This window comes from Xiphias gladius, chromosome 15, assembly GCF_016859285.1.
Source record: "Xiphias gladius isolate SHS-SW01 ecotype Sanya breed wild chromosome 15, ASM1685928v1, whole genome shotgun sequence".
Classification (NCBI taxonomy): Eukaryota; Metazoa; Chordata; class Actinopteri; order Istiophoriformes; family Xiphiidae; genus Xiphias; species Xiphias gladius.
The window spans coordinates 7,625,569-7,650,569 of record NC_053414.1 but is presented as its reverse complement, the minus strand read 5'-3'; the positions used below and the strand labels follow the sequence as shown (position 1 = coordinate 7,650,569).

Below are 25,001 nucleotides of genomic sequence, written 5' to 3'. Positions count from 1 at the left end.
GCGGGCGCGTCTACAGAGCAGATTTATCAAATGGGAAAATGAATGTATGATGATCAGTTAAATTGAAAATCAGCGCCCCGGTGACAGGCCGCACTGACACCTCGGTAATTAGAAAGAAAAATGATGGCGTCCGAATGCATAATAGAGCAAAAACAATTTACACTGTCCCCCCCCACGCCGTAATGATCGCGCGTTCAAATTGAAAATTTCTACCCGGTTGAAATTGAATTCATAAAGTGTGATGCATGAGCGGCACGGTCACAGCGGGAGGGCCTGCCCGGTCCGGGCTCGGCTTGATCGATTGGTTGTTTCTGTTGGTACCACCAAAACGCCCCCCCCCCCCCCTCCCTCGGTCTCTCCCTCCCTCTCTCTCCATCTCTCTCTCACCCACTCAGTCCACTCAGTGTTTTATGTTGTAGCCCTTCAACTAACTAACTAGACAAATAGATCTCTGGCTGCAACTTCATTTTATATTAAAAAACACACACACACACACACACACACACACACACACACACACACACACACACACACACACACACACACACACACACAAAATCTGACATACAGGACTTTTCTCTCCCACATTCGTAGAAAAGTAATGATTCTATTTTGTAGTTTTGACAAGCAGACTGCAGCTCAGTGACATTCATTTCAAATTTCTGAAAAGGAAAATACCAAACAAGTGTACAAAAGCTGGGAAAATCACATAATGTTTTAATAATAGCCTGTGTCTGGATCTTACGTACAGCTGAAACGCAGCGAAGGACTTATCTTGGGGGGGTGATTTCATTATTTCCAAATTAATTAAAGCTACACACACACACACACTTTAATAAAGCGACACACTATTTATATATAGTGAGCTACTTAAAAGTTGAGCTGAGTAAATGTTATGATTTTTACAGTTACATTTTGGTTCCTCGTTTGGAGCTTTAAAGCTGTTCTGCAGTCTGAATGATCCGTTACACCTCCGGTAATGCGGGGGCCCATTTTATGTCCATAGCTTTTAGGCAACAACGTGGTACCTCTCTTTTTTTTTTTTTTTTTTTTTTTTAAAGTTTATCTCTATAATTATTTGAAAAAGTTCATAATTTTACAACAAAGACTCACTTTTCATTCATTATGTCTCCACACACACACACACACACACACACATATTACAAAGGCCTTTGCAGAGGGGAGATCAAACCTATATTTTCTAATTAATCGCACTCTTGAAACTAACCGATTATAACAAAGCACCCCCCACACACACACACACACACACACGCACACACACACCGCTTCCAAAAAAGAGAATAAAAGTAGAAATTTCACACAGCGCACGCGGAATGAACGATTTAATGTGATTGTTTCGGTCGAAGGGGACGTTTCCTGAGGCCTTATGGGAAAATAATGTCCTTATGAATTAAATAATAGGGTTATTACTTTCATTGATTTTAGCTGTCTGGGAATTTAGTGTTCAGCTTCGGTCTTAACCCATCCTCCTCCCGCCGTTTTTCACTCGGGCTCCCTCCTCGCCCCCCTGTCTAATTATTTTCCTATAAGCCCCCCGCTTCCTACAGCGCAAATAGCAGAGTCACTGAGCGAAAATTATGTAAATATTATTAAAGGGACTCAGGCGCGGAAATTCATTTTAGGTCGGCGCGGCAAAAGTAAAGCTCTGTCCCTCGGATCCCCCTCAATTTATTTGCAAATAAAGGCGAGGTGACCGGGAGGGATCGGGGAGAGGCTATTTAGCCGGGCTGTCAGCGCGGCTCCTCCGCGCACCGGCTCGCCAGAATTAATGGTTTTAATAATTGGGATTTTAGTTTCCAGGGAACCGGTGGCGTTTACACTTCATGAGCTAAACGCACTCTTCCCAAAAGAGGGGTGCGCGCGCAGTGGGCGCACACCTGCACGTTTGGGAGAATTCGTCTCGTCTTGTGTGCCTAAACATCTCTAATTCAGCCATTTTTCACTTTCTTCTACTTTGTTTTTTTGGGGTTTTTTTTTCGCGCTCAGCCAACAATTGGTCAAAAATTTTATTTTTGCGAGGCTGGCACATCTCTCGCCTCCTCTCACCCCCCCACCCCCGTATCTTTGGGCTATCTGTCTCCTCCCGAGGGACTCGCAGTCCTATTAGAACAAATGACGAGGGGCCCGGGCGCTTTTGTAGAAAGGCGCAGGCGGGCGGGCGCGCGCCTGTCCTATTATGTGCGACACATGATCAATAGGGCGATAAGGCGGCAACATCAATATAAGCGACAGAACAATGAGGGATATCATCGAACATCTATCTTAATATAGCCGACTACAAGGGCCGTCTGACAACCGCGGCAGCTCATGAAAATTCCGCCCCACGAATCTCCCACCATCTCATCCTCCTCCTCGCGCTCAATACTCTATGCGCACTCTGCGCGCGCGCCCGCACACACACAGACACACACAAACACACGCGCGCGCAGGCACACGGTGCAGCTGGCGCGGCTATTATTTTCTCATTTCAATTTGACACCCCTGCCTTTCATGCTAATTCTATTATTGTAGGAAGTTTATGTGATTCCATATCACTAGAAATCGGTAATGTCTAATAACCCTTTGGGCTGAAAGGAGGGGAGGGAGGGAGGAGAAAAAAAAAAAAAAAAAAAAAACTGCCTCGAGACCCGCGGCAGCCAGTGGGAAAATAATTACTTTCATATCAAAACTCAGCAGGAGGCGCAGGGTCCTATAGCCCGCGGCCACTAACCTCATTCCAGCTCGGCCTTTCAAATGAATAAATTTGTTAAAGCAATAAATACAAACAGCCAGACGGACTTGAGCCCCAGCTCCGGCTCACTACACAGAGAAAAGGGGGATTTATCTGCTGTAACACGACAAAACTCCAGCCGCCATGATCCGAGGTTCTGCCACACAGCGACCCCCCCACCCCCCCTCGAAAGGGCCCTGGAAAGACAGTGATTCAATTTAAACAATAAGTTTATTTATCAAAATGTTTACATATAAATATCATTTTCTCATTTTTTTTTTTTTTTTTACAATATCTGAGGATTTTTGTTGTGTGTAAGATGTTTATTGTAGCCTAGTTTTTGTTACAAGTTGGTCACCAAAAAAAAAAAAAAAAGAGGGAAAAAGAACCTGCCTCTAAAGGTGTTTGGGCCTAAAGCCTGAATATGAGGACAGCCCCAGCTTTTGGGGGCCATCTGGATTGATCACACGTTATGATTAAAAAATAGATGAGAATTAAGTCTCCTGATTCCTGATATGTTTTAGAGTTTCTCAGCAGAGCTTTGGGAATGTTTGAATAGTCTGAGCGGTGTTCCTGGTCCTTTGTTTATGTTTGCTCCTTGCAAGTGTTAGTCCATATCGACATCCTCTCCATCTGTTCCGGGTGTTTCTTGACAGTCTGTGTTTGCCTTGAGACGCTTGGAGAGGTCTGGAGACGCTCGCTCCTCTCTTGCACACAGCTCGGCAGCTTGGCAGCCGTTGGTCGCTGCCTCCGTTTGAACTCTCGGACTCCTCTCCTCGCCGCCGTCGCTGGGCTGTGCGGAGCTCAGCCTGGCCAGAGCTGCCTGAGCCGCACTGTTCGGTGGAGGAGACGCGGGGAACCTTCCCTCGCTGCAGTCGCCGCCACTCTCCTCCACGTCTGCTCCGTCCACTCTATTGCTAACGTGATTGTGGGGATGCTCCGTATGATCCGGGTTTAGAGGCTTAGTGACAAAGCTGGAGAGGTCAGAGGGAGCGGGACTCCCTTCACTTGGCACACACCTCTGTCCCAGGCCGAGCCTGTTAATGTTGTCCTGACACGGTGTGGCTTTCAGGGCTGTTTGGGGCACTAGAAAGCCCAAGGGCTGATGGGTAATGGGGTAAAGCAAGAAGTGACCTTTCCCCACCAGCGTCCTCTGACTGGGCAGCGAAGGGAAGTCCAGCTGAGATTTCCTGCGAGGCGTGGCGTCAGAGAGGAGGCTCTCCACACTGAAAGGGTTTCTTTTCTGCAGGGCAGAGGACCTGGGGCCTCCAGGGCTGGAGCTGTGCGTGCTGCCTGGAGAAACCTGCTCCGGTTCTCCCGCGGTTCTTTGGTTTTGGTGGTTTTGTAGTTGGCTGAAGTCGTGTCTCGTTTGGTCACAGCTGGATTCGGTTTGGTGTCCCCCCGCACCCTTTGTTGCTGGCAGTTCCATGTGAATAGTCCCATTAATGTTTGTAGACTGCTGCTCGCTGTCAGTGAACTGGGAGACCCCGCTGTCACTCTCTGAACCCCCAGGTGTGTGGAAGCTTTCACCCGGGAGAAGTTTGTTCTGTGACTTCAGCAGCTTCCTCTCCTGTTTCCGTTTCTTCTTCTCGGCCCGCTCTCGCTCCCTGCGTGCGATCTCCTCGGGGTCCATGGGCTCGCCGCTGCACGTGGTCGGATGGGAGTTGTGAGCCGGCCGCCCCGGCCCTTTCTTTGTGTTCTCCTTTTTTCTCCATTTAGCACGTCGGTTTTGGAACCAGACCTATGCACGTTGTACACACGTAAACACGCACACACACACACACACACACACACACACATACACACATGAAACACACATATACATGTGTGGGAAATTGGTGAAATCAGATGAGTTTTGCTTGTGTTCTTTTCAGACACTTTAACGTCATACGTTGCTTTCTGCAATTTCGTTGGGACTATTGGTGAAATGATTGGTCGATTAATCAATCAATCGACTGGCAGAAAATGATTTTGATAGTTTATCAGTCATTTGGGTTATTACATGACTTAAATGACTTTAGCTTTTCCAATACTTTGCAGCTTTTCTCTGTTCTATATCTTTGTGGTCTAGACTGTTGGTTGGACCAAAAAAAAAAGAAGCAAATTCAAGACGTCACCTGGGCTCTGGGGAAATGGGTCGAGCATTTTTCAATACTTTCTGACATTTTACACTGTAATACAAAAATAATGGGTCAATTAATGGACAATGATAATAAGTGTTGTTGGCTGCAACAGTTATTGGGACTACAATTATAATATAAATTTGGTAAAACAGTGCGTTCGTTCATCCTGGGCTGCGTGTCATTAACACAGACACCTCTACAATGTAATGCAATCAAAAATAACATCCCTGCAAAAAAATAAAATCGCAGCATTGTGAAGCCTATAATGTTCAGTTTTCACAATTTATCCGAGATGAGTTGATTCAACTCTGTGGTGTTTTTTTAAGGGGCTAGTTTGTGTGTTGTTCCTGATCACTTTCCTGGATTTAGTTCCAAAGCTGTGTCCCTAATATTTAGTCCCCCATCACGACAAACGGAAACATTAGCTGATTCACTGCAGGAGACAAAATGTCATTTATAGTGTGTGTCTGAGACAAACTCAGCCAACAGCAGACCTCACACCTGCCTCAAACCAAACTGATGAGTCAGTGTCAGAGCGGTTATCAGATCAGGGGGACAAAACCAGATTGCCTACAAATCCAAACAACTGCTGGAAAAATCCACAAAGCCCTGAAACGAGTGAAAAGACTGTCCTCTACCTCTCTCTTTCTTTCTTTCTTTCTTTACTGCAGCTTTAAACATCCAAAGGGTACATTAGGTTAATAGGTCACAGCGGTGGACCAGCAGATGCACAGATGTGCCGGTGTTAATCACCAATGAGTCTGCGTAATAGGCAGCTCCGCCAGTAACATTTAATTGCACCGCAGCTAAATCGGCCATATCCCTCCTCTGCATATTCTTTCACACCCGGACCTCCGCTCACATGGGGGCTCTAACAATCGCACGGCAGTCCCCGGCTCTCCGCCCTCCGCGCCGGGCCAAGAGAGGGAGCGTCCCCCGCCTGAGAGCTCTCACCGCCCGGCCTCTGGGCGCGCTCAGGGCCGCATGTTCGGCGCTGATAACGCCAGGAGTTTAGCATGCAGACGCAGGATCCGAGGAACGTTGCATAATAAGGACGGCGCGCATGAATTGTTAATGTTGGTGATATCTTCCCCCCGCAAACCTGGTGATAAAGGAGCGCTAAGCAGCTTGAGGGAACAATAATCTGAGGTTTAGGAGCGAAATCCCCCAACAACATACAGCAACGGCGAGCCGTGCCTCTGTCCCGCGTTCACTCGACCCAGCCATGCATGCAAGCAGTAAGGGGAGAGCACTTAGAAGCACATGAATATCAGGCGACGAAGAAGTGACACAGAACACCATGCTGTTGCATACTTAACAAACAGGCACAAACACTACTGAACCTATTCCTTTCCTTAATTTTCCATTATTATTATTATGATTAAAATTAATGAACCTCTAATGGCGAAAGATTGAATCGTCACCTTTGACAAAATTACATTCGTTTTGTTCCTGTTCTAAATTGCTCAAAGAGACATGATTTTGTTCTGGTACATTGTTAAATAGCAATTATTATACTGCTTATTAGTATTAAGATATTATTATTATTATCTGTTACATTAGATATATGGTGTTGTTATTAACATCTCTACCACTACAAAATAGCATAATCTTAAAGTATCATACTTTTACTATTATCTATTTTGTCTTTAACAACAACATTAAAAATAATAATAATAATAATAATAATAATAATATAACCAATATATAATAATTTAATAATATAACCAATAATAGTGTTATTATTAATAATTATAATGGTGATAATAATGATGATATTAATAATAACCATAATAATAATAACAATAACACCAATAATAATATTATTAATATAATTAATAACAATAATAGTGTTATTATTAATATTAATTATGGTGATAATAATAATAATGATATTAATAATATCAATAATAATAATAATAATAATAATCTAAAATTATCCTAAACCCTATAGTGACCCACCTAAAATTATATAAAACGATTTTTTAAAGGGTAAAATTGTGAATAAATTCAAAAACTTAAAAAAAAAAAAAACTAAGGTAAAGGAAGAATCCTAGTTACCATTTTCACGCCTTGGTTTGCTGAGTAAATAGCCTTGTTTTTATTAACCCATAAATCAATAGGTTGCCTCCATGCATAATTCAAAAGAGACCCTTTAGTGATGCTTTGATAATTGACAAATAGCTATCTCAGTGCGGGGCAGGCCCTCGTGGACCATCACAACACGAGGGCTCCTCTTAATTATTCTTACAATGGAATAATTCTTGCTTTTTTGACGTGGAAGTGAGATTAAAATGTATTGAAATATCAGAATAATATTTAAAAAAAAAAAAGATCAACCTCTCCCTAAAATAAATAACATGATGCTTTTCAGTGTGACCCGTGTCTTCGTGTCTTTACCTGAACCCTGGACTCCACGAGGTCAAGCCTGAGAGCGAGCGCCTCCCGCATGAACACATCCGGATAGTGGCTCTCGTTGAAAGCCTTCTCGAGCTCCTCCAGCTGCCACCCGGTGAAATTCGTCCTCGTGCGTCTCCGTTTACAACCGGGACTGTCCTTATCCGGGTCCCCAGAATCTGCAGTGGTCGACGTGTGCGTGCGTGCGTGTGTTTTTGTAAATGTGTATGTGTGTGTGTTGGGGTGGGTGTGTGTGAGTGTGTTAGTGAGAGGGGAGAGAGAGGGGTTCATGCTACAGGACTGTCATGGCATTATTTGCTCGTAAAGCCGCGGTTTGGTGTAATGCTCACCACTGTCTCACCTTTTTTTTTATTTTATTTTTTTATTTTTATAATATTATGTTGTTGGTGGACTCTGACAAATCACGCCACAGAATCTGGGCCTTTAATAAAAAGCACACACACCTTTATGCTGTATTTTAATTTTTGACAGCCTTCCCAACACTCTGCCCAAATCAGTTTTTACAATGAAATACGCAAGAGTCAGGGCCACAGCATCAATTTCCCATAGCGACAGCTCAACGACAAGTTGTTCTTTTTTTTTTGGCATTCAGTTCAGCTTTTACCAAAACATTGTTACAAATGAACCTGCACATTAACTTTTCTCTTTTTAAACTCCAAAACTTTTAAACAACGTGATTTTCTCGGCACACCTACTTTCTCCTTCAAAATCTTTCCCCGGTGGCTAAAGAAAAGTGTCCTTTAGCCTCAAGGGTCCGGTTAAAACACCTTTATTTGGCCATAAAGAAGCCACTTACATTTATTACACTTCCTGCTCCAACGCATTGTTTCCACGCAGGTCTATACATGAGTCATCGGACGAAAAGACACGGGCTTACCTGAGAGTTTGAACTGCTGGCTGTCGGACGACAGGAGCGGGTTGGAGCTGACCACCGAGGCCGAGCAGGAGCCGTTAAGTAATCCGTCTATAGAGAAGGGCACGGCGGCCGCGGACTGCAGCTGGTGCCCGCTGGCGAGCTCGTAGACGTGCTGGTGGTGGTGGTGGTGGTGGTGGTGGGGGCCGAGCGGGTACGGGAAGCCCACCAGCCCGCCCAAGGAGCCTCCGAACTGGGCGTGAGGATGCTCGAGTACCCGACTGTCCATGCTCGCCCGGGCTGCGGCGGGGCCGAAGTGAAGACGCAGAGGGAGGCAGTGTGGCTGAACATGCAGTCAAGAAAAAAAAAAGTCAGGGAGCGGAGGAAGAGGACGAAGAGGAGGAGGAGGAGGAGGAGGAGGAGGAGGAGGCGAAGGCGGAGGGGGAGGGAAGGGAACCGAGGCGGACGGTCGACTCCCGCGGATCTGTACAGCGAAGCGACGGAGACCGGGGCTGCGCGAGGTATTTCACGTTTACGGTCCGGCCGAGATGTCAACCCTGCTCTTTCTCTCCGCGAGCCAGCTCATTAGGACTCCTCCATCTGCTCGCGGGACCAATGAGAAACGCTAATCGCCCGGTGACGTCAGAGGCGCGGTTAATGGGGTGGGCTAGCGGAAGGCAGAGCGCGAGGGGGGGAAACCAGGGGAGGGAGCGAGCGAGGGAGCGAGGGAGCGAACGAGCGCTTTCCTTCTCCCCGGATCGATCGCTAATTACACCTGGCGCGGTCCCTTAATTCAGCCCTGTCAAAACAATGAGGACGAGGCTAAGCTGGTGCGAGGAAACGGCGAAGTGATTGACAGGCCGACTCCATTAAATTCTCAGGAATATAACCTACAAGGTTTTGTTTCGGTTTTTTTTCCGGCACCACTTTATGATTTAGGCGCCATTCGTGAAGGGCTCGAAGACTGTAATTAGTGGATTTATCAGTTCATGATATATCGGCCGAACATCCTGCGCCGGCTATCGGGCGTTAGTAAGAGCGGCTTTTGGGTTGTGCCAGACTGTGGAATATTCTCCCCGGGTCATGCATGGATAACTTAAAAGGATCTTCACCTGCAAAATGTCCCAGGGAGAGACCCAAAATGACCAGGGTGAGACCCAAACTAACCAGAGACGCGAGAGTAACCACAAAAAGACACAAAACTGCCACGAAGAGACACAAAATGACCACAGAGAGACGAGAAATGTCCTCAAAGAGACGCAGATGTCAACAAAGGACGCGGCCGCGTGGTTTGTGGTCCTTTTGTGTCTCTTTCGGTCTGGCCGTCTTGTTCCTAGGAGGGTTCAGGGGTGTCATGATCCACCCGGGCCTCAAGCACGAGACTCTTCCCTACGTTTTAGCGCTGTACTCCGTGACCGAACCCTCTCCGGTGGACGGTTCGACCGCTTATCCTCTGGAAAACGGCCGCAGAGCATCTGGAGCAAAATGCACACATAAGCCGCTTTTCAACATTTACAACTGCTGAGTTGATGGATTTTACTGATCATTTATTAACCTTCGTAATTGGCTCATTACAAAACTGACAAACCCAAGACACTTTATTAATGTCCTACTAAGAGTTTCAACTGCAAAGCTGATGATTTATTAGAAAGTGTGAAACCCTAAGTATTTATTGAGGGTTTACCAACATTTATAACTGCATTATGACTGAATAGAAACACACAGCCTCGTTATTACCAAAACATTTCATTTAAACAGGGTATGAGGGATGAGAGTCTTTATTCTAACAACAGAATGTGAACTTCTTAACTTAAAAAAAATGTAATAAAACAGCTCTCACCTCCAACATTTCACATTTACTGAATTATTCTCTCTACATTTGAACCATTTTAAGTTTTGCACGCACTATATCTATATCAACAGATATAGTCAAACTTTATGTATAAGTTACTAAATGGTTAAACCGTAGTAGGTCTGGTCTGCAGTTGTAAATCTGAATAAGCAGTATATAAATGGCTTTTGGTCCAGGTGCTCTGCATCTGTTTTTCCAGAGGATGAGTGGTCAAGCAGCCCATTGGACAGGTGTCCCCAGTGCAGTAAAGAGTTAAAAAGAGAGGTTTTGTGATGGAGGAGGATTTTCCACAACCAGGCAACCCAAAAGCTGCTATTAATGGCTTCTAACTTATCTATGAAGCATTTGTAAATTATGTATAACAGCTTATAAACTCTTTATAAATGGTCCCTTGTCAGAAGGTGGTGCCACATTAACTTTAGGAAGCAATGACCACCTTGCCTTTCTCGTCTCTTTTCTTCTCTCTCACATGGGAGTGTGTACCCGCTCCTGCATTTTGTTTGTGTGTGTGTGTGTAAGTGTGTGTAAGTGTAAGTGTTTTACAGGGGCATTCAGGACCAGATTGATCCAATAACAGCGCTTTTATCATCCCCCGTTTTCCTGAGCTGTCACATCGCATTTTAAACAACAAGCCTCTCTCCACCACCCCACCCCCCCCAAAAGAAAAATAAAACACACACACACACACCTTCCATATCCAGTGTGTTAGTCATCCTACCAAAGCCAAATTCCGCATCATTATTTCGATTTTTCACCTGAAGATCTTACACCGACATGTTGTCAAGTGGGTTGTAGCCTACATGATGCGATGATTCAAGAATTCAATACTTGCACATAGAGACCGCAGTCATCTTAAACTGTGCACCTAGCGTTATGGGACAATATCGGGTGGCTTTTTGCATGATTTTAACCATGAGGCTTTACCCCGGAGTCTATTAGTCAGGCAGGAGTTTCAGACCTCTGAATCTTTGCTGTTTTCTCTGAACAAGCCTATATGAAATAAACTATAAGAGAACAAACAACAGACAATTACATGTTTATTCGCTCACTACCCAAGAAATGATTAATTCTCCACCAAAGATGGCCAGTCTTTCAATCATTGCACTAAAACACGTACAATTAATTTGTTATGACAACTTAGTTTGCAGTTATACGCAGTGAATTCCACACAAACCTTAACCTTTGGTTAAGGTTTGGTTTGCAAACAAGAAAAACTTGTGTGCATCAGAAAATTTCAGTCAGGTCAATCAGACTGGAAGGTAAGCTGACATCCATCCATCATCTGCCTTTCTACACTGTTACTTTGCACCTCCTTATTTCCCATTTCAAAAAACTGCCTGTTTGGTCAAGATAGCTGTGCCCTGTTGTACTTGATCCCAATGGCTATAAAAAAAAAAAGTGAAACTTTAATGTGATTACCACTAAGGTGACGCACCAAATTATGTCAAAGTTGGATGTCATTCAATAAACGCGGTACGTTGGAGTGGATGCACTATATAGGACAAATATTACATAAAGATAAAGGTTCTTCAGTGAACCTTCTGCTCCTGATGTTATGCTGGTAGCTGGTTCTTTTCTCAGCTTGCTCCACCTTGGTTAATGGCACTTGCCGTTTGAACTCTGAATTGTCTCTCTAAGCATTGTCTCCCCTTTAAATGGAAAATTAAACACATGATGGACACACAGCATTAGAAACATGGATCTTCCCGGAACATTTCCAAATTTAAGGGGCCAAGTTTGATTGGGTCGATTCTCCGATTTTGCTGAAGGCAGCTAACTAAAAGATGATGACATCCTCGATCTTAGTCCCGTTTGTCAGTTGTTTTCTATGCGGAGTCAGTAGGCCTGGACGGTATTAAGTCACCCACGGTTATTGTTCCACCACGCACAGTTTTAAGACAACTTGCAACAGTCGTCCTGTGTTGCTTCTTGGTCAGAACAAGCATTGAAAATTCTTTTCTGGCTCTGACTCCGGAAATAGACACAAATGAAAAGTATTCTCCATAACAATCTCTGAGAAAGGGCCCAAGAGCACACCTAAGAGCAAACAATGTCAACTGGACGAACCATTAAAGATGACTTTGAATAATATGGGCTCTTGGGTCAAATATTTGGATTTTTAAAAAAAATGTATGAATTGGCCGTCACAGTTACAGGCAATGGGACTCGCATCTGTGGGATCCCAGGATGGGAAAAGCCAAAGATACTACAGTCAACTGAGCTACTGAGGCTCTTCTAAAGGGGATTTGTAACAAAAAAAATCAGTAGTTTTCATGATTTACTTTTGTCTAGAACATTCACGAAGGAAATACAAATCGCAGCTTTTTCAATTTAGAAAAAAACACGTTAATATATATATATAACGTCGCCAGATAGAACATTTAATATTTTTTTTCTATATACATTTACAGAAAAACACGAGCAAACCAACATATGTCATTTGTAGCCATGCATTTTTTTATTTAAGGGGGTATTGACTTGAACTAGACCAATTATACTTTTCCGGGCTGCACATTGGTGACTGTGCACTGGGTTGTTCAGATACTCTGAGTGGCTGTTTATTTTATACTTGTATGTAGTATGTTCACATTTGTTTTCTTCTCCATTTCAAACCCGCCTCCCAAACTCGGGCTGAATCGACCAATAGACTTGCTTGACGCGCACGTCCGCACCGCACTCAACACCTTTCTCTGTTTAGGTTGACGGAGACGTTCACATGTATCTTCGGAGAAGCGGTATTCCAGCACAGGAGTCCAGAGCCGCAGTGGCAGCGCTGTGAGGTTGTAGGCCCGGCGAGCTTTGAGCTAATTGATGGTGTTTCATGCTCGGAGTGACAAGGCTGATTTTTTTTAGCAATTAGTGATTGTTATAATTAGTGATTGCTAATCACCGAAGTTATAATAATTCATCCTATGGGGGACATACATTTCGTGGAAATACACCTCAAAATTGACGCGACATTTGTCAGCCTCATGGTGGCGCTAGAGGAAAAGTCAGTGGAATTCGTCTTCTGGAGACAATGAAAGTCTGTAGAATATATTTGTGCCAATTCAGGCTCTAGATTTTGTAAATATATCGTCCATATTTCAGTGTGGGCCAAGTGGCGGACTGACCGACTGACTGACATCGCCTTCCCTAGAGCCACTCTACTAGCATGGTAAGCCGAAGAATTTATATGCAGTAAAATGAAATTGAAGCGAAATTCGGTTAGCTCTCTCCCAGAAAATGAGTTTAAAACTTGCATCTTTTGGGGTTTGGGCTCTCGTTCATTGAAAACAATAGACACTGCCTCTTCCGATGACCAACAATAGCCATTTTAGTGAAACTGAATACATGAAGAAAATTTGAGCATCCCATGGTGTCTGTCTAGAGGAGGTTAAAAACAGAGAAGATAACTGCAATTACAATTTCAAGTTATCCTGTTGAGTTAAGGGTCTTGTCTAATGCGGGGGAAATGGTGCTCAAATTGAAGTGTGCATTGGAAAATGAAAGGTTTTGAAATTTACAATCATGGCACAGGCCAGGAGCAACTAAGTGTCCAGGTGGACATCATTGGGGAAGCGATGGAAGGAGAGACGGAGAGAGAGAGACGGAGAGAGAGAGAGAGAGAGAGAGAGATTATACATATAAATTGTAAACGGTGTCGCAGGGGCCAGATCTTGCCTGAGGCGGTGACTGCTTCATTTTGTGTTAAATTTCTTGACAGAAAGCCACCCGCGTGCTGGTGAATACTGAATGGTAATCAGAGCTGGTTGAATAAGTGCCTCCCCCTCCCTCTTCCATTACTGTGAATTAATTCGACTTTATTTATCCAATTTCTGGAGCTGACAGAATGTTAATTTGAGTTGAGATTTCTCTCTGCTGTTCTGCCTGTGACCCGTAGCCCTGGGATTGGCGTGTTGTAATAACCTGAATCTTTCACCAGAAGCTCCGATAATTGTTACCTTATTAGCATGTAAATTGTTTAATTAATATTATTATGAAGAACCATATAATCCCTCCGTTACTTGACCCCGAGTCCACACATGAGCAGGCTTTCTGCATTTCAATGTCTCGTTTTTAAAAGGACTCTTTAATGTTGGCTGGTCGTCGAGCTGTTATAAACCCCCTTTCCTCAATCTTAGAGCAACTTTGAACAGCTCGAGAGGCACTTTTGATGTCACCCCGCCTCTATCTCTCCCTTTTGCTCTCTCTATTCCCTTTTTATTTCTTTGCTGCTTTTTCTGATGTGTATTTATTTTCCTGCTGCCATTTTTGAACATCAAAATCCAATGCCTTCTTGTCATTTGCTTATAAAAGCCCTTTAAAAAAAAAAAAAAAAAAAAGGCCCCCTCCCTGTACTTTCCCAGTGGCTGTGTGAGCCAAACACATGCAGTGCTCGTTGAAAAGCAGCCCTTGACATGAGGTCCTAAGAGACTGCAGCATTTAAATTCGCTTTTCTTCCTTCCTCCTCCTTTTTCGCTGGGCACGAGTGACATTGTCAGATGCTAGCTTTAATTAACTTGATAATAAGATGGGCGACTCACATACAGGCCAGGGTTCGGCTTGCCTTGCCTCAAGCCCCCACCCTCCCCTCTCTCCTCTGTCTCTGTGCAGTCAACACAACCAAACCCACACTTAAGGAAGAAGGGGTGAAAAAACAAAACCAAGTATCGGTCCCCGCTGAGGTGACTGCTTCTGAGCTGTCATCTAAGATCTGAGAGGAAAAAGGGTTGAGGAAAAACACTTACATTTATTTTTAATTTGGTTTAGGTACATGCCAGAAACCCTGTGGAGTTACAGGGAATCCCCAAATAAAGAATCACTTTTCTGAGCTAATGTCTGAATGAAGTCAGGTATTTTCTGGGTTTATAACTAAACCATGTTCACGTTTTTACAGCAAAAACACACAATAACACACGACATCCAGTTGACACTTCTCCGCAGAACCTCTCTAGTGGTCCATTTGTGCCTTATTCCATTAGATATTTATAATTAACATCTGTTCTAAATAAAGTGCTTGTATTATTCCTGACTAAAATGCTGGCACATTCACACAGTTATTATTCTAATGTGCTTTCAGCACATGACCTATAGACATCAACTTTATACATAAATTGGAAAAGGAACATATTTATCCTAATGTGTGCAGAGTGAAGCTGTGTGTCTGTGTTGCACTGTCTATCCTAACACTTACGTTCACAATGCTTCAACGCATATTAAAACAAATCCCTCTATGTCCAGTTGAACCTTACATTTCCTTTTTTTAGCCTCAGCTATCAACTGCTAACTTGACTGGTTGCTAAGTCCCAAAGAAACTAAATAAAAACCTGCCCCGTCTAAAGTTTGCAGTAGCCTGTGGCCAGAGTGGCTTCCTAGAAAACGTCACCACAAAGTTTTGTACACCACAAGCACTGGATGTATGTCAGTGAGTTAAAAAGTCTCAATGCACACAACACATTTGCGTGCACGAGCACCTAAAGGTTCAGGTGCATGCATTAAAACCATATTTGCAACAAACATCACAGCCTAATTTTCATCTCACTTCCTCGATTATTTGGGAATTTTAATTCATCTTCATTGTTGGTTCAGGAATTTGGCGAATCTTAATGATTTTCGTGTTCTCTAGTGTCACGCTGAGGTTGACATCTTTGGCTCCAAATAAAATATCACAGCTACCGGATGGATTGTCATGTAATCGAGCACAGAAATAGCTTCTTTGTTACCTTAAATTTTAACCTAGCGCCAACTTTAGGTCATAATTTAAATTTGTCCAGTACTTTATGACCAAATACCTGCAAAATTCAGGACGTTCCCATCAACTTCAGCTTAGTGCTATTTAGCAAACATTTTACCTTTTAAACATCAGCATCTTAGCATTGTCATCGTAAGCATGTTAGCAAGACGATGTTAGTATTTAGCTCAAAGCACTAGTGTGGCTAAATACGGCCAAACAGAGCTGCATAACATGGCTGTGGACTCTGAGTCTTGTTAGATTATCCACAGTGCCAGCTATCAGTCATTTACCAGTTATGGCCTACACCAGGATAGGCCACAGACACATCAGTTTGCTCCCAGAGACTGTGCAGTACAGTCGCACTCTCACACTGTTGGCCACTGAACGGCTCCACTGGAGTTTTTCTGGGAGAAAGTCTTTGCTCAAAAGCACTTCAACTGTGGGCACTGGGGGAGGGATGAGTTTTAGTCTTTTACTCCCTCACCCATTTCTTCTGCCAGTCCAGAAACCCTCCAAACACAACCCCACCTCGCTCGTATTTATAGACCACCACTGCTGCCAGATGACATATATGTCTAAAAACTCAAAGCTACGCCTGTGACCAACCATTGGCAAATAAACTCCCAAAATAAATACATATTGATTTGAATGTCTATTTCAGTGTCTATTGTCAATTTGAGACATGGTTGGTGGAGTACTTAAGGTTTAGTTTAGACTATTTGATTATGATATTTATTTTAAGCGCATTTCAGACTTTTTTTTTTTCACACGTGTTCTTAAGCGAGACTGCCTGCATGTGTCCAGAAAAGGAACGAGGTATAGTGAACAGTTAAAATACCGTACTTTACCTGAGGTCACTGTCCCATGGGGATACATGCTCTTAAACAGTTATATTCACAAAGCCATGTGGACATGGAAACACCGTGCCTCAACATGTAGAAGAACCTCCCCAGGTACCAACAAAACCTTTTTTTCAAACATGGCTCCTGGAGAAAAAAATTAAATCCATGACCATGTAGGGTACTGCTCAGAATAAGAATCTCTTTTGAGCCACAAAACTCCCAATATGCCTCTTGAGAGGCGGAATCAAGTCATATTTATTTTTTAATTACCAAACTAAGGTGAAGCAGTCGAGAGTTAATTACTCAATTACTGAGTGCAAGTTAATTTTTAACCATCTGAAATGAAGTCAGTCATTATTTAGTCGATTGGTTGATAATTAAGAGTCTAATCTAAATTAATTGTTGGGAGGCTGGTGTTTGATCCTGCAGTGCGCTTTGTGCAGCCTAAAACCACGAAACTAGATGCGATTCCAATTAAAAGTGAAGGGCTTTAATGTATTGATGTTTTGGTTTTTTCCACAAATCTTTTTCCTGACACATAATGGAAGCTTTGATAATTTAGAGAAGGCGAGAACCATTTCCAGGCAAGTGCGTTTAGCTCTTTCTCTCCACGCAATTAAAAACTTTTCCTCCTTCTAATTACGAGCGTAATTGTCCCTCTGACAGAATATTTGCAGGGAATGAAAATAGCGTTTCAGTACAAAGTTCTTTTCTTTAATTCACCTCCTGTTTGATAGATTTCAACACGATGCCTTTTAAAAATCTGTGTTGCTCAAAGTCTCCCTGTGTATATATATTTAGAATAAATGTAACCAAAGCCAAACTTCCTCTGGAGCAATACTTTCATTTCAATTAAAACTGACTTATCACCTTTTCGTGAAACGTGCTTAATATGCCAAAAATTTTCAATGCTTGGAAGAGTCCAAAATGCCATTTTAATTGTTATCAGCAAATCGGATCTCCCCCTCTCTCCCTCTCTTTTTCTTTTTCTTCTGCCCCCCCCCCCTTTTTTTCTTGGCTGTCTCGGCACAAGCCGCACGGAAATAGACCTAATTAACCCCCCTACCCCGCAGGGAAATCCTCTATGCAAATTAACATTTTCAAAATATAGTAATGATATAATTTGAGAAATGGTGATGCTTATTTTCTATGCACTCAATTGAAGTATTTGCATATACATTTTAGTGGCCCAATCAATACTTTTCTCCGCATCTCTTGATCTTCTGGAGCACGTGTGTGTGTGTGTGTTTGCGTGCGTGTGTGTGTGCCTGTGTGTGCGTGTTCACGTGTGTGCTCGTGTGTGTTGGGGGTGGAGGTTGAAACAAATGCCCAGATCTGATGGGCACATAGAGGAAGAATGGATCAGCCTATTTGGCTACTGGCTGGCTACTGGAGCCCAACAAAACCATCTGCTAGGAGAGAAATGGTGGAGGGGTGGAAGGAAGGAGGAGAAAGTCCCCCCCCCCACCGACACCCCCACCCACACACCCCTCCTTTCCCCCCAAAGAGCTCAGCTTAAAGCTGCTCTGTAAACGAGGAAAGATGTTTTAATTAGGAAGCAAGTTCATGCAGATCTCATTTAAATCACTTTAATGAATAGCTCAGTATGAATGGCTCGTGCACTCTGAAATAAAAGGATTGATGCTATTTGAAACAAGGGGTTTTCTTCATTGGACTTTGGTTGATGATTTTTTTTACTCCCCTCACCAGGGTCCTCATGTCTCCTAACTCCTTATAATTTTGATTTACAGTATAAACACCATTGCTGCTTGTTCATTTATTACTGGTAATCTGTTGAATGATACATAATTGTGCGATAGAGTCAGTAAGTGCAACACCGACTTTGATCAGTCATATGAAATTTGGTTGGGATTTTACATGTTTTATGAGGCTGTTTGAAGACCTGAGCCACGGTGACAAGTCCAGCTATTCAGCTAACGCACGTTTGCCTTTTGTGGACAGGTTGTATGCTTTTTGCACTGAATCTATGGGCTACATTTGTCCGTAGCTCGGTCTACACCTTGGGGAGCTCAAACAAGGATGATAAAACCATAGGCCCGAGCTGGGCAAAATGACACTTTTGGTGGCATATTCCTGTTCTCAATGCCTCTTTCATAGCTATAGAAGGCAATCTGGTGACATTTTCCTATACAAATATCTCTATTACTTATAGTCAGCTCTTCAGTGATTCTGAGTTTCCATAAGTTTCCAGAGACTTGACTTCACGGGAGCGTCTGTGTTAGTGAGGCTCTTGAATCTCCATAGACTATCAAAAGAACCTTCACAGGAGAGTTTATGTGGAAAGTGTTTCGATTTCACAATTGTGGATTTTTCTTTCTTTAATTTCAGCCTACATCCACAGTCAGGATGTACACCTGACAGCAGCAAACCCAGGATTTCTAAGACTGTTGCCTCTGGAGGTGTAAGATGCTGAGGTGACTCAAAAATGAGAAGGCTATTCTCAAAGCCTCTATTTAAGGGACTAAGATGCTGCAAAACCCTCGAAATGTATCTCTTCATCATCCAAGTTAAAACCTGGTTGATACTGTTTTTTTCACATTTTCTTTTAATAACTTAATTTGGGATTCTTAAAAAAAATTTGTTAGTGTTTTAAATGTTTTTCTAGATCAATTAACGCTCAACTACTTGTGATAATCCTCCACCGATCTACAATATTCCCTCGGATACAGGCAGGTGTGCTCTGCAAGACTGTTAGATTTAGTCGGCGACACTATAACTTGTTGATCAATATTGTAGATGCAACACTCTTGGAGCAATCTACCGCATCAAATCACTCAAAGCACCTTCCCTTTTACTCTGAAATTAATGTTCAGTTCACTTAAATGCAAAACAAGCTCTGATGTTGCTGTTTTCCTTGCGTTCTTTTTTCTACTGCTCAAGACAGCATGCAGCCGATGGCACACAGCCAAAATGACAGGACAGTTTAAGTAATTAATGCTTGAAGATATCAGTCAGCGAGAGCAAATAATTTCACATAAACTGCCAGTCCACTAAGCACAGCCTGATGATACCCTCTGGAATATCCCATCCTAACATATGCCTAATTGTTTACAACTGCTTGTTTACATAAATACAAAATGCTGCAGGGAAGGGGGGAGGGAGGGGGAACAGAGGGGGGAATGGAGGAGGCTTTAGAGTCAGTACACTATCAGACAGAGCTGGAGAATTAATAACAATTTGTGGCAGATAATTACTTATCAATTAAAGCTGTTATCCTGCCTAATTAGGCAACGTTCATTAAATTCAGCCAATTTAAACCGTAATCAAAGTTAGCAGGGCCTGACAGCAGAATCAGAATCAGTGGAGGAGCGCCCCCCAGTGGGGGAGAGGGGAAGGAGTGGATGTGTGTGTGAGAGTGTGTGTGTGTGTGAGAGAGATATTTATTATTATAAGAAGGGGTGGTGGTGGTGTTGGGGATGGCAATGCCACAATGTAAAAGTGCTGTTTCAAGTAAACGTCCCACATTTTAAAAATTTACTGGGGTAAAAGTACAAAAGTATTATCATCAAAATGTACTGGAAGTGTCAAAAGTATAGTACTCATGATACAAAACGACTTCTTTCTGAATAGTTTATTACTAGATATCTTATTATTGATGCATAAATGTGCATGTAGCAAAATGTAGCTTTCTTTTTAACTTATATACCATTTGGTTGATTGATTTATACAAAAGTATCACAACTTATGAGCTACTTATATGTTGTGTTTAGACAGACTAAAAGTCAAATTATCAAGGAGTCAAACAGATGTATTGGTTTAAGAAGCGCAAGAAAATTGCAGTGGAGTATAAATATAAAGTAGTATCAACTGGAAATACTATAGTATTTACTATACTATGTATAGCACATGCATGGCCAGACTAAGCTACTGGGGGGCCAAGCCTTGAGTACAAGCACCTCACAACGAATAAGTATGAGTACATGTACTGAGTTACTTTCCACCAAAGATGGTGGTGCTGGTGGCGGTTATTATCATTATGAGCAGTAGTTGTAGTAATAGTACAAGTTGTGAAAGAAGTACACAAAGACCTCCTTTAATGAAGTGAAAGAAGTAATGCCACGATGTAAAAATACAAGAAACATACAAAATATTATCATTAAAATGTACTTATCAAAATACCAAAAGAAAAAATACTCATTATGCAGCATAGCCCCTTTTCAAAGTATTATATTATTATATATTATTACTGTTGTATGTGCATTAATGTAAGCAGGAAACTGGATCTAATTTTTTATATCCTAATGGATGCTTTGGTCATACAAAAGCAATAATTATAATAATATAATAATAATCTCGTTTCGTATGTAAAATCTTAATCTCCAAAGTAAATATTGCTCTCAAATAAATGAGCAAAAAGTACAATATTTGCCACTGGATGTAGTAGATTAGAAATATAAAGGAGCAGAAAACAGGTATACAGAGGACAAGTGTACTTAGTTCTTTCCACCAGTGATTACTTATTATTTATCTATTCAAAGGCTTTACAAACTACACTCATGCATACAGTGACTTCGCGTATAACACCCTCCTTCACCCTCTGGCCTGTCACCTCTGATTTTAATGCCTTCACTTCCAAGAACTGTTGTGGCAAATTGACAACAAAGCTCAAGCTTCTTGGGGCGTCTCGGCACGAGGAACGAGTTAATTAATATTGGCTCCTGTTTGGTCTAGTTAATGAATGAGTGAATTATGCACCTCTGGGACACCGCCTCCCCAATCGGTTTAAATTATCCCCCACACCCCTCTTCCAACATTGTCCTCCAATTTCCCCACTCTGATCCTGCACTGATGGGGTCCCTGTCACCAACCAGACCACCACACACACACACACACACACACACACACACACACACACACACACACCGAGTCTCCATCTGGCTGTCTTTGTCCTGCTCGTGTGTATTTTAATTCATTGTCTCCAGCACATTTATTGACGCCTTTTTTTTTTTTTTGATTCAATGCTTTTGTTCGACCTCGCATCGTAAGCTCAGGGTGGCAAATAACTTCCATCCCATTAACTCGTTTGAGAGGGGAGGCTTGTCAAACAAAGCTTGGCTGCAATCTGATCCTCTCTCTCTCTCCCCATCTCTCTCTCTCTCTCTCTCTCACTCTCACTCTCTCACACACACATAAATACACACACACTCGCACTCGGTCCTGTTGGTCAGAGAGGGGAAAAAAAGATCCATATTATTTGCATTAAAAACCTTGCACCGTGAAATTCATTTATAATTACAAAGCGGGGAGCAGTGTGTGTTATGCAGATCGGGGACATGTGTGTGGACTGATTTGCACTCGGATTGGTTATTCTGTGATATGCTAACACGAATATATGGTGACAGATTGCAATTATCCCGTTATTGTAATTGTCAAAGTCAATTCACTGCAGGCCGACTGCAGGCTACATGAAAAATACCAGGATTTACACACGACTTTTCTAGATTTGATTGTCTTTTTAACCCCCAAAATACCCTCCTTTAAAGAAACACACTGCCGTCAGGCCGTCACTGTAGATGACATGACACTCTTCATGTTGCTCCCAAATTAGGACTGGAATTTAAGATTGGCCTTGACTTGAGGATTATATAATGACCAATGATGTGCTATGCTTCAATTGTATCTGTTTTGAACTGAACATAAAGTATATGTTGATGAAATTAACATTTCATGACATTCATGTAGAAGAAAATCTATGATAAAGCTGATTGTAAATTACAATAATGACGTACAGTAGTGGTGACATCCAGATTTTAAGATTTACAGTTTTCTGATATTATATTACATTAATTAAATGTAAATAAAATTACATACCCTATTTCATTGTTAAATAAAATATGGGCATACTGAGTAGCATGTATGTGTGTGCTGAGGAGTTCATGGTGAATCTAAGGTAGGCCCAAACTGTCCCTAGAATATCTTACAGCATTTTCACTCACAGTATGCTCTGCTCATCCTTGTGGATCTCCAGCACCTCCTTCTGGTGAACTAGACACCGTGCAGGTCTTCAAACTGTTGTGGCAATCTGCATCTCTCTGTGTACTATGGCAAATCTGTATGCCCCTGCAATCATGGACAAATCTCGATTACGAAATCAGAAGCAAAGGAGATTTTCATTCAAAACACTACAGCAATTCATTTCACTGAGCATCAACATGACCATATTCCCACTATTACTACTATCATTAAATGCACAAAAATACGGTATCTACTGGCTGATTTACAGAAAAAAAAGTTTGTTGGTTTGTTTATTTTTGCCTCTATCCTACTCACACTACCAAAAATAACAGTGCCATGGCCAAATTAACCTGTTTGGAGGCCCTGGCCCCTTGTGCAAAAGTTCTCATTAGGTACATTGCACGAAGCACAATAGATAGATGGAAACTTCGTTATATTTTGCACCGAGATCCAGAAACTAACCAGCACTACTAATTAAGAAGACCTGACCTGTTTTCTATGTGTCAGTTAGTCTGTAGTAGTTTGATTAAACACAACTTTATATAGGAAAATGTAAAATGTGAACACAATATGAAACCAAAATAATAAATTTTTTAGTATTACAGTTTGACATAAGGTTCTTCTATAAGACAGGATCAGAAGATTACTTATTATACATGTAAAAAATTACCATTCACTACACCTGCAAGGCTTTTGGGGACTATGAAGGTTTGTATTGTGGGTAATCCAGACCCTTTGCTGTGGCACACCAAATTGTTGTCAGGTACATCCTGTTTGCTTTAATTATCCTGGCGAAATGTCTAGAACTTGAATGGTGTCCACCTGTGGCAAATTGAATTGAATGGACATCGTTTAGAAAGGTGTGTATATACAGGTATATCCAACAATTCATACCGCATGTCCGGACAAAAACCAAGCTATGAAGTCCCAGGGACTCTCTGTAGACCTCTGCAATAAAACTCTGGCAGGGCATAGACCAGGGCAAGGGTATAAAACTTTTTCTAAAGCTTTGAGTGTTCCCAGGAGCACACTGACCTCAAAAATTGTGAAATGAAAGAAGATGGAAACACCTGGACTCTTCCTAGAGTTGGCCATCCAACCAAACCAAGTAACCAGGCAAGAAGGGCCTTGGTCAGGGAGGTGACCAAGAACCCAACGGTCACTCTAACATACCTTCAGAAGTCCTCTGCAGAGAAGGGAGAACCTGCCAGTGGGACGACGATCTCAGCATCACTCCATCAATCAGGCCTTTATGGTAAAGTGGCAAGACAAAAGCCAGTCTGCCTGGAAAAAGATTCTCTGGTCCAAAATAGACGGACATTTAAGTCTTTATGCAGAACTTCAAGCCCTTTGTCTGGGGAACACCAGGTACTGCTCATCACCTGGCTAATACCATCCTTACGGTGAAGCATGGTGGTGGCAGCATCCTGCTATGGGGGGGGGGGCTTCTCAACCACAGGGATGGGAGACTGGGGGAAGGATGACTGCAGCCAAATACGGAGAGGTCCTTGAGGACCTGCTCCGAAGTGCATGCAACCTGAGAACCGGGCAACAGATTCAGCACGACAATGACCTAAGCATATAGACAATGCTGAAGTTGCTTCGGGACAAGTCACTGACTGTCCTAAAGTGGCCCAGTCAAAGCCCGGACTTAAACTCTACAGAAAATCTCTGTAGAGACCTGAAGATGGCAGTTCACAGATGCTTCCCATCCAGTTTAATGGAGTTTGAGAGGATCTGCCAGGAAGAATTGTATAAACTGCCCAAATCCAGGTGCACTTAATCCAGAAGACTCAAAGCTGCAGTTGCTGCCAAAGGGGCTTTTACAAAGTGCTGACTTAAGGGTCTGAATACTTTTATAAATTAGAGATTTGAGTTTTTGAATTTTTTATTTTCTTTTCTAAAAACATGTTTTCACTTTGTCATTATTGATTATTGAGTGTAGACCGATGGGCAAAAGCAATTTTATCCATTTACAAAGTGTGCAAAAGGTGAAGAGGTCTGAGAAACTGCACCGAAGCTAATGTATTCGCCAAAAACTGCCGGTTAGCTTAGCTTAGTTTAGCATAAAGCCCGCACACAGGGGGAACAACTAGCTAGTCTGGCTCCGTTCAAAGGAAGCAAGATCCATCTGACAGCACATCTGAAGTTGTGTCTGTAATTAATAACAGGTTACATCCCATTTGTTTAATAATAAAAAATATAAAAAAAAAATTAAAAAAAACGCTAATTCACCGTTTTAACGGCGGTTATGTGCCAAGGAAACGGTTGGCGGCGCTGAGCTGTTGCCAGGCAACGAGCGGAAGCCGAGAAAATGCTCAGTTAGCCCCCGTAAAAGGCAAAACTTGTCATTTTCCACTTTTCTTTTCCGCCATTTAAGAAGCATAAAACCTATGAAAATAGGCAGTGTTTGCTTCATGTAATAAAAAACACGGTAAGATGAATGAATAAACACTTATTATAAACGGATATTTGTTTTAAGCTAGGTAG

The 25,001-nt window shown here is 42.4% G+C and overlaps 1 protein-coding gene across 1 annotated transcript; it reads right to left on the bottom strand.

Moving 5' to 3' along the window:
• Positions 1-3,338: 3,338 nt before the first annotated feature.
• LOC120800646 (homeobox protein unc-4 homolog) lies at positions 3,339-22,591 on the bottom strand. Its single transcript, XM_040146896.1, has 4 exons — positions 22,493-22,591; positions 8,150-8,468; positions 7,255-7,430; positions 3,339-4,472 (listed from the first exon to the last, which is right to left on the bottom strand). The coding sequence occupies exons 2-4, from the start codon at positions 8,412-8,414 to the stop codon at positions 3,339-3,341; spliced, it is 1,575 nt and encodes a 524-aa protein (XP_040002830.1). The 5' UTR covers positions 8,415-8,468; positions 22,493-22,591.
• Between the last annotated feature and the right edge of the window lie 2,410 nt (positions 22,592-25,001).

Bases quoted from the DNA above. Each gene is read 5' to 3' on its own strand.
- LOC120800646 (XM_040146896.1), bottom strand. From the start codon at position 8,414: ATGGACAGTCGGGTACTCGAGCATCCTCACGCCCAGTTCGGAGGCTCC. The intron at 7,431-8,149 runs GTAAGCCCGTGT...CGACCACTGCAG, and splicing joins CCAGCAGTTCAAACTCTCAG to ATTCTGGGGACCCGGATAAG. The intron at 4,473-7,254 runs GTAAAGACACGA...CAACGTGCATAG, and splicing joins TCGTGGAGTCCAGGGTTCAG to GTCTGGTTCCAAAACCGACG.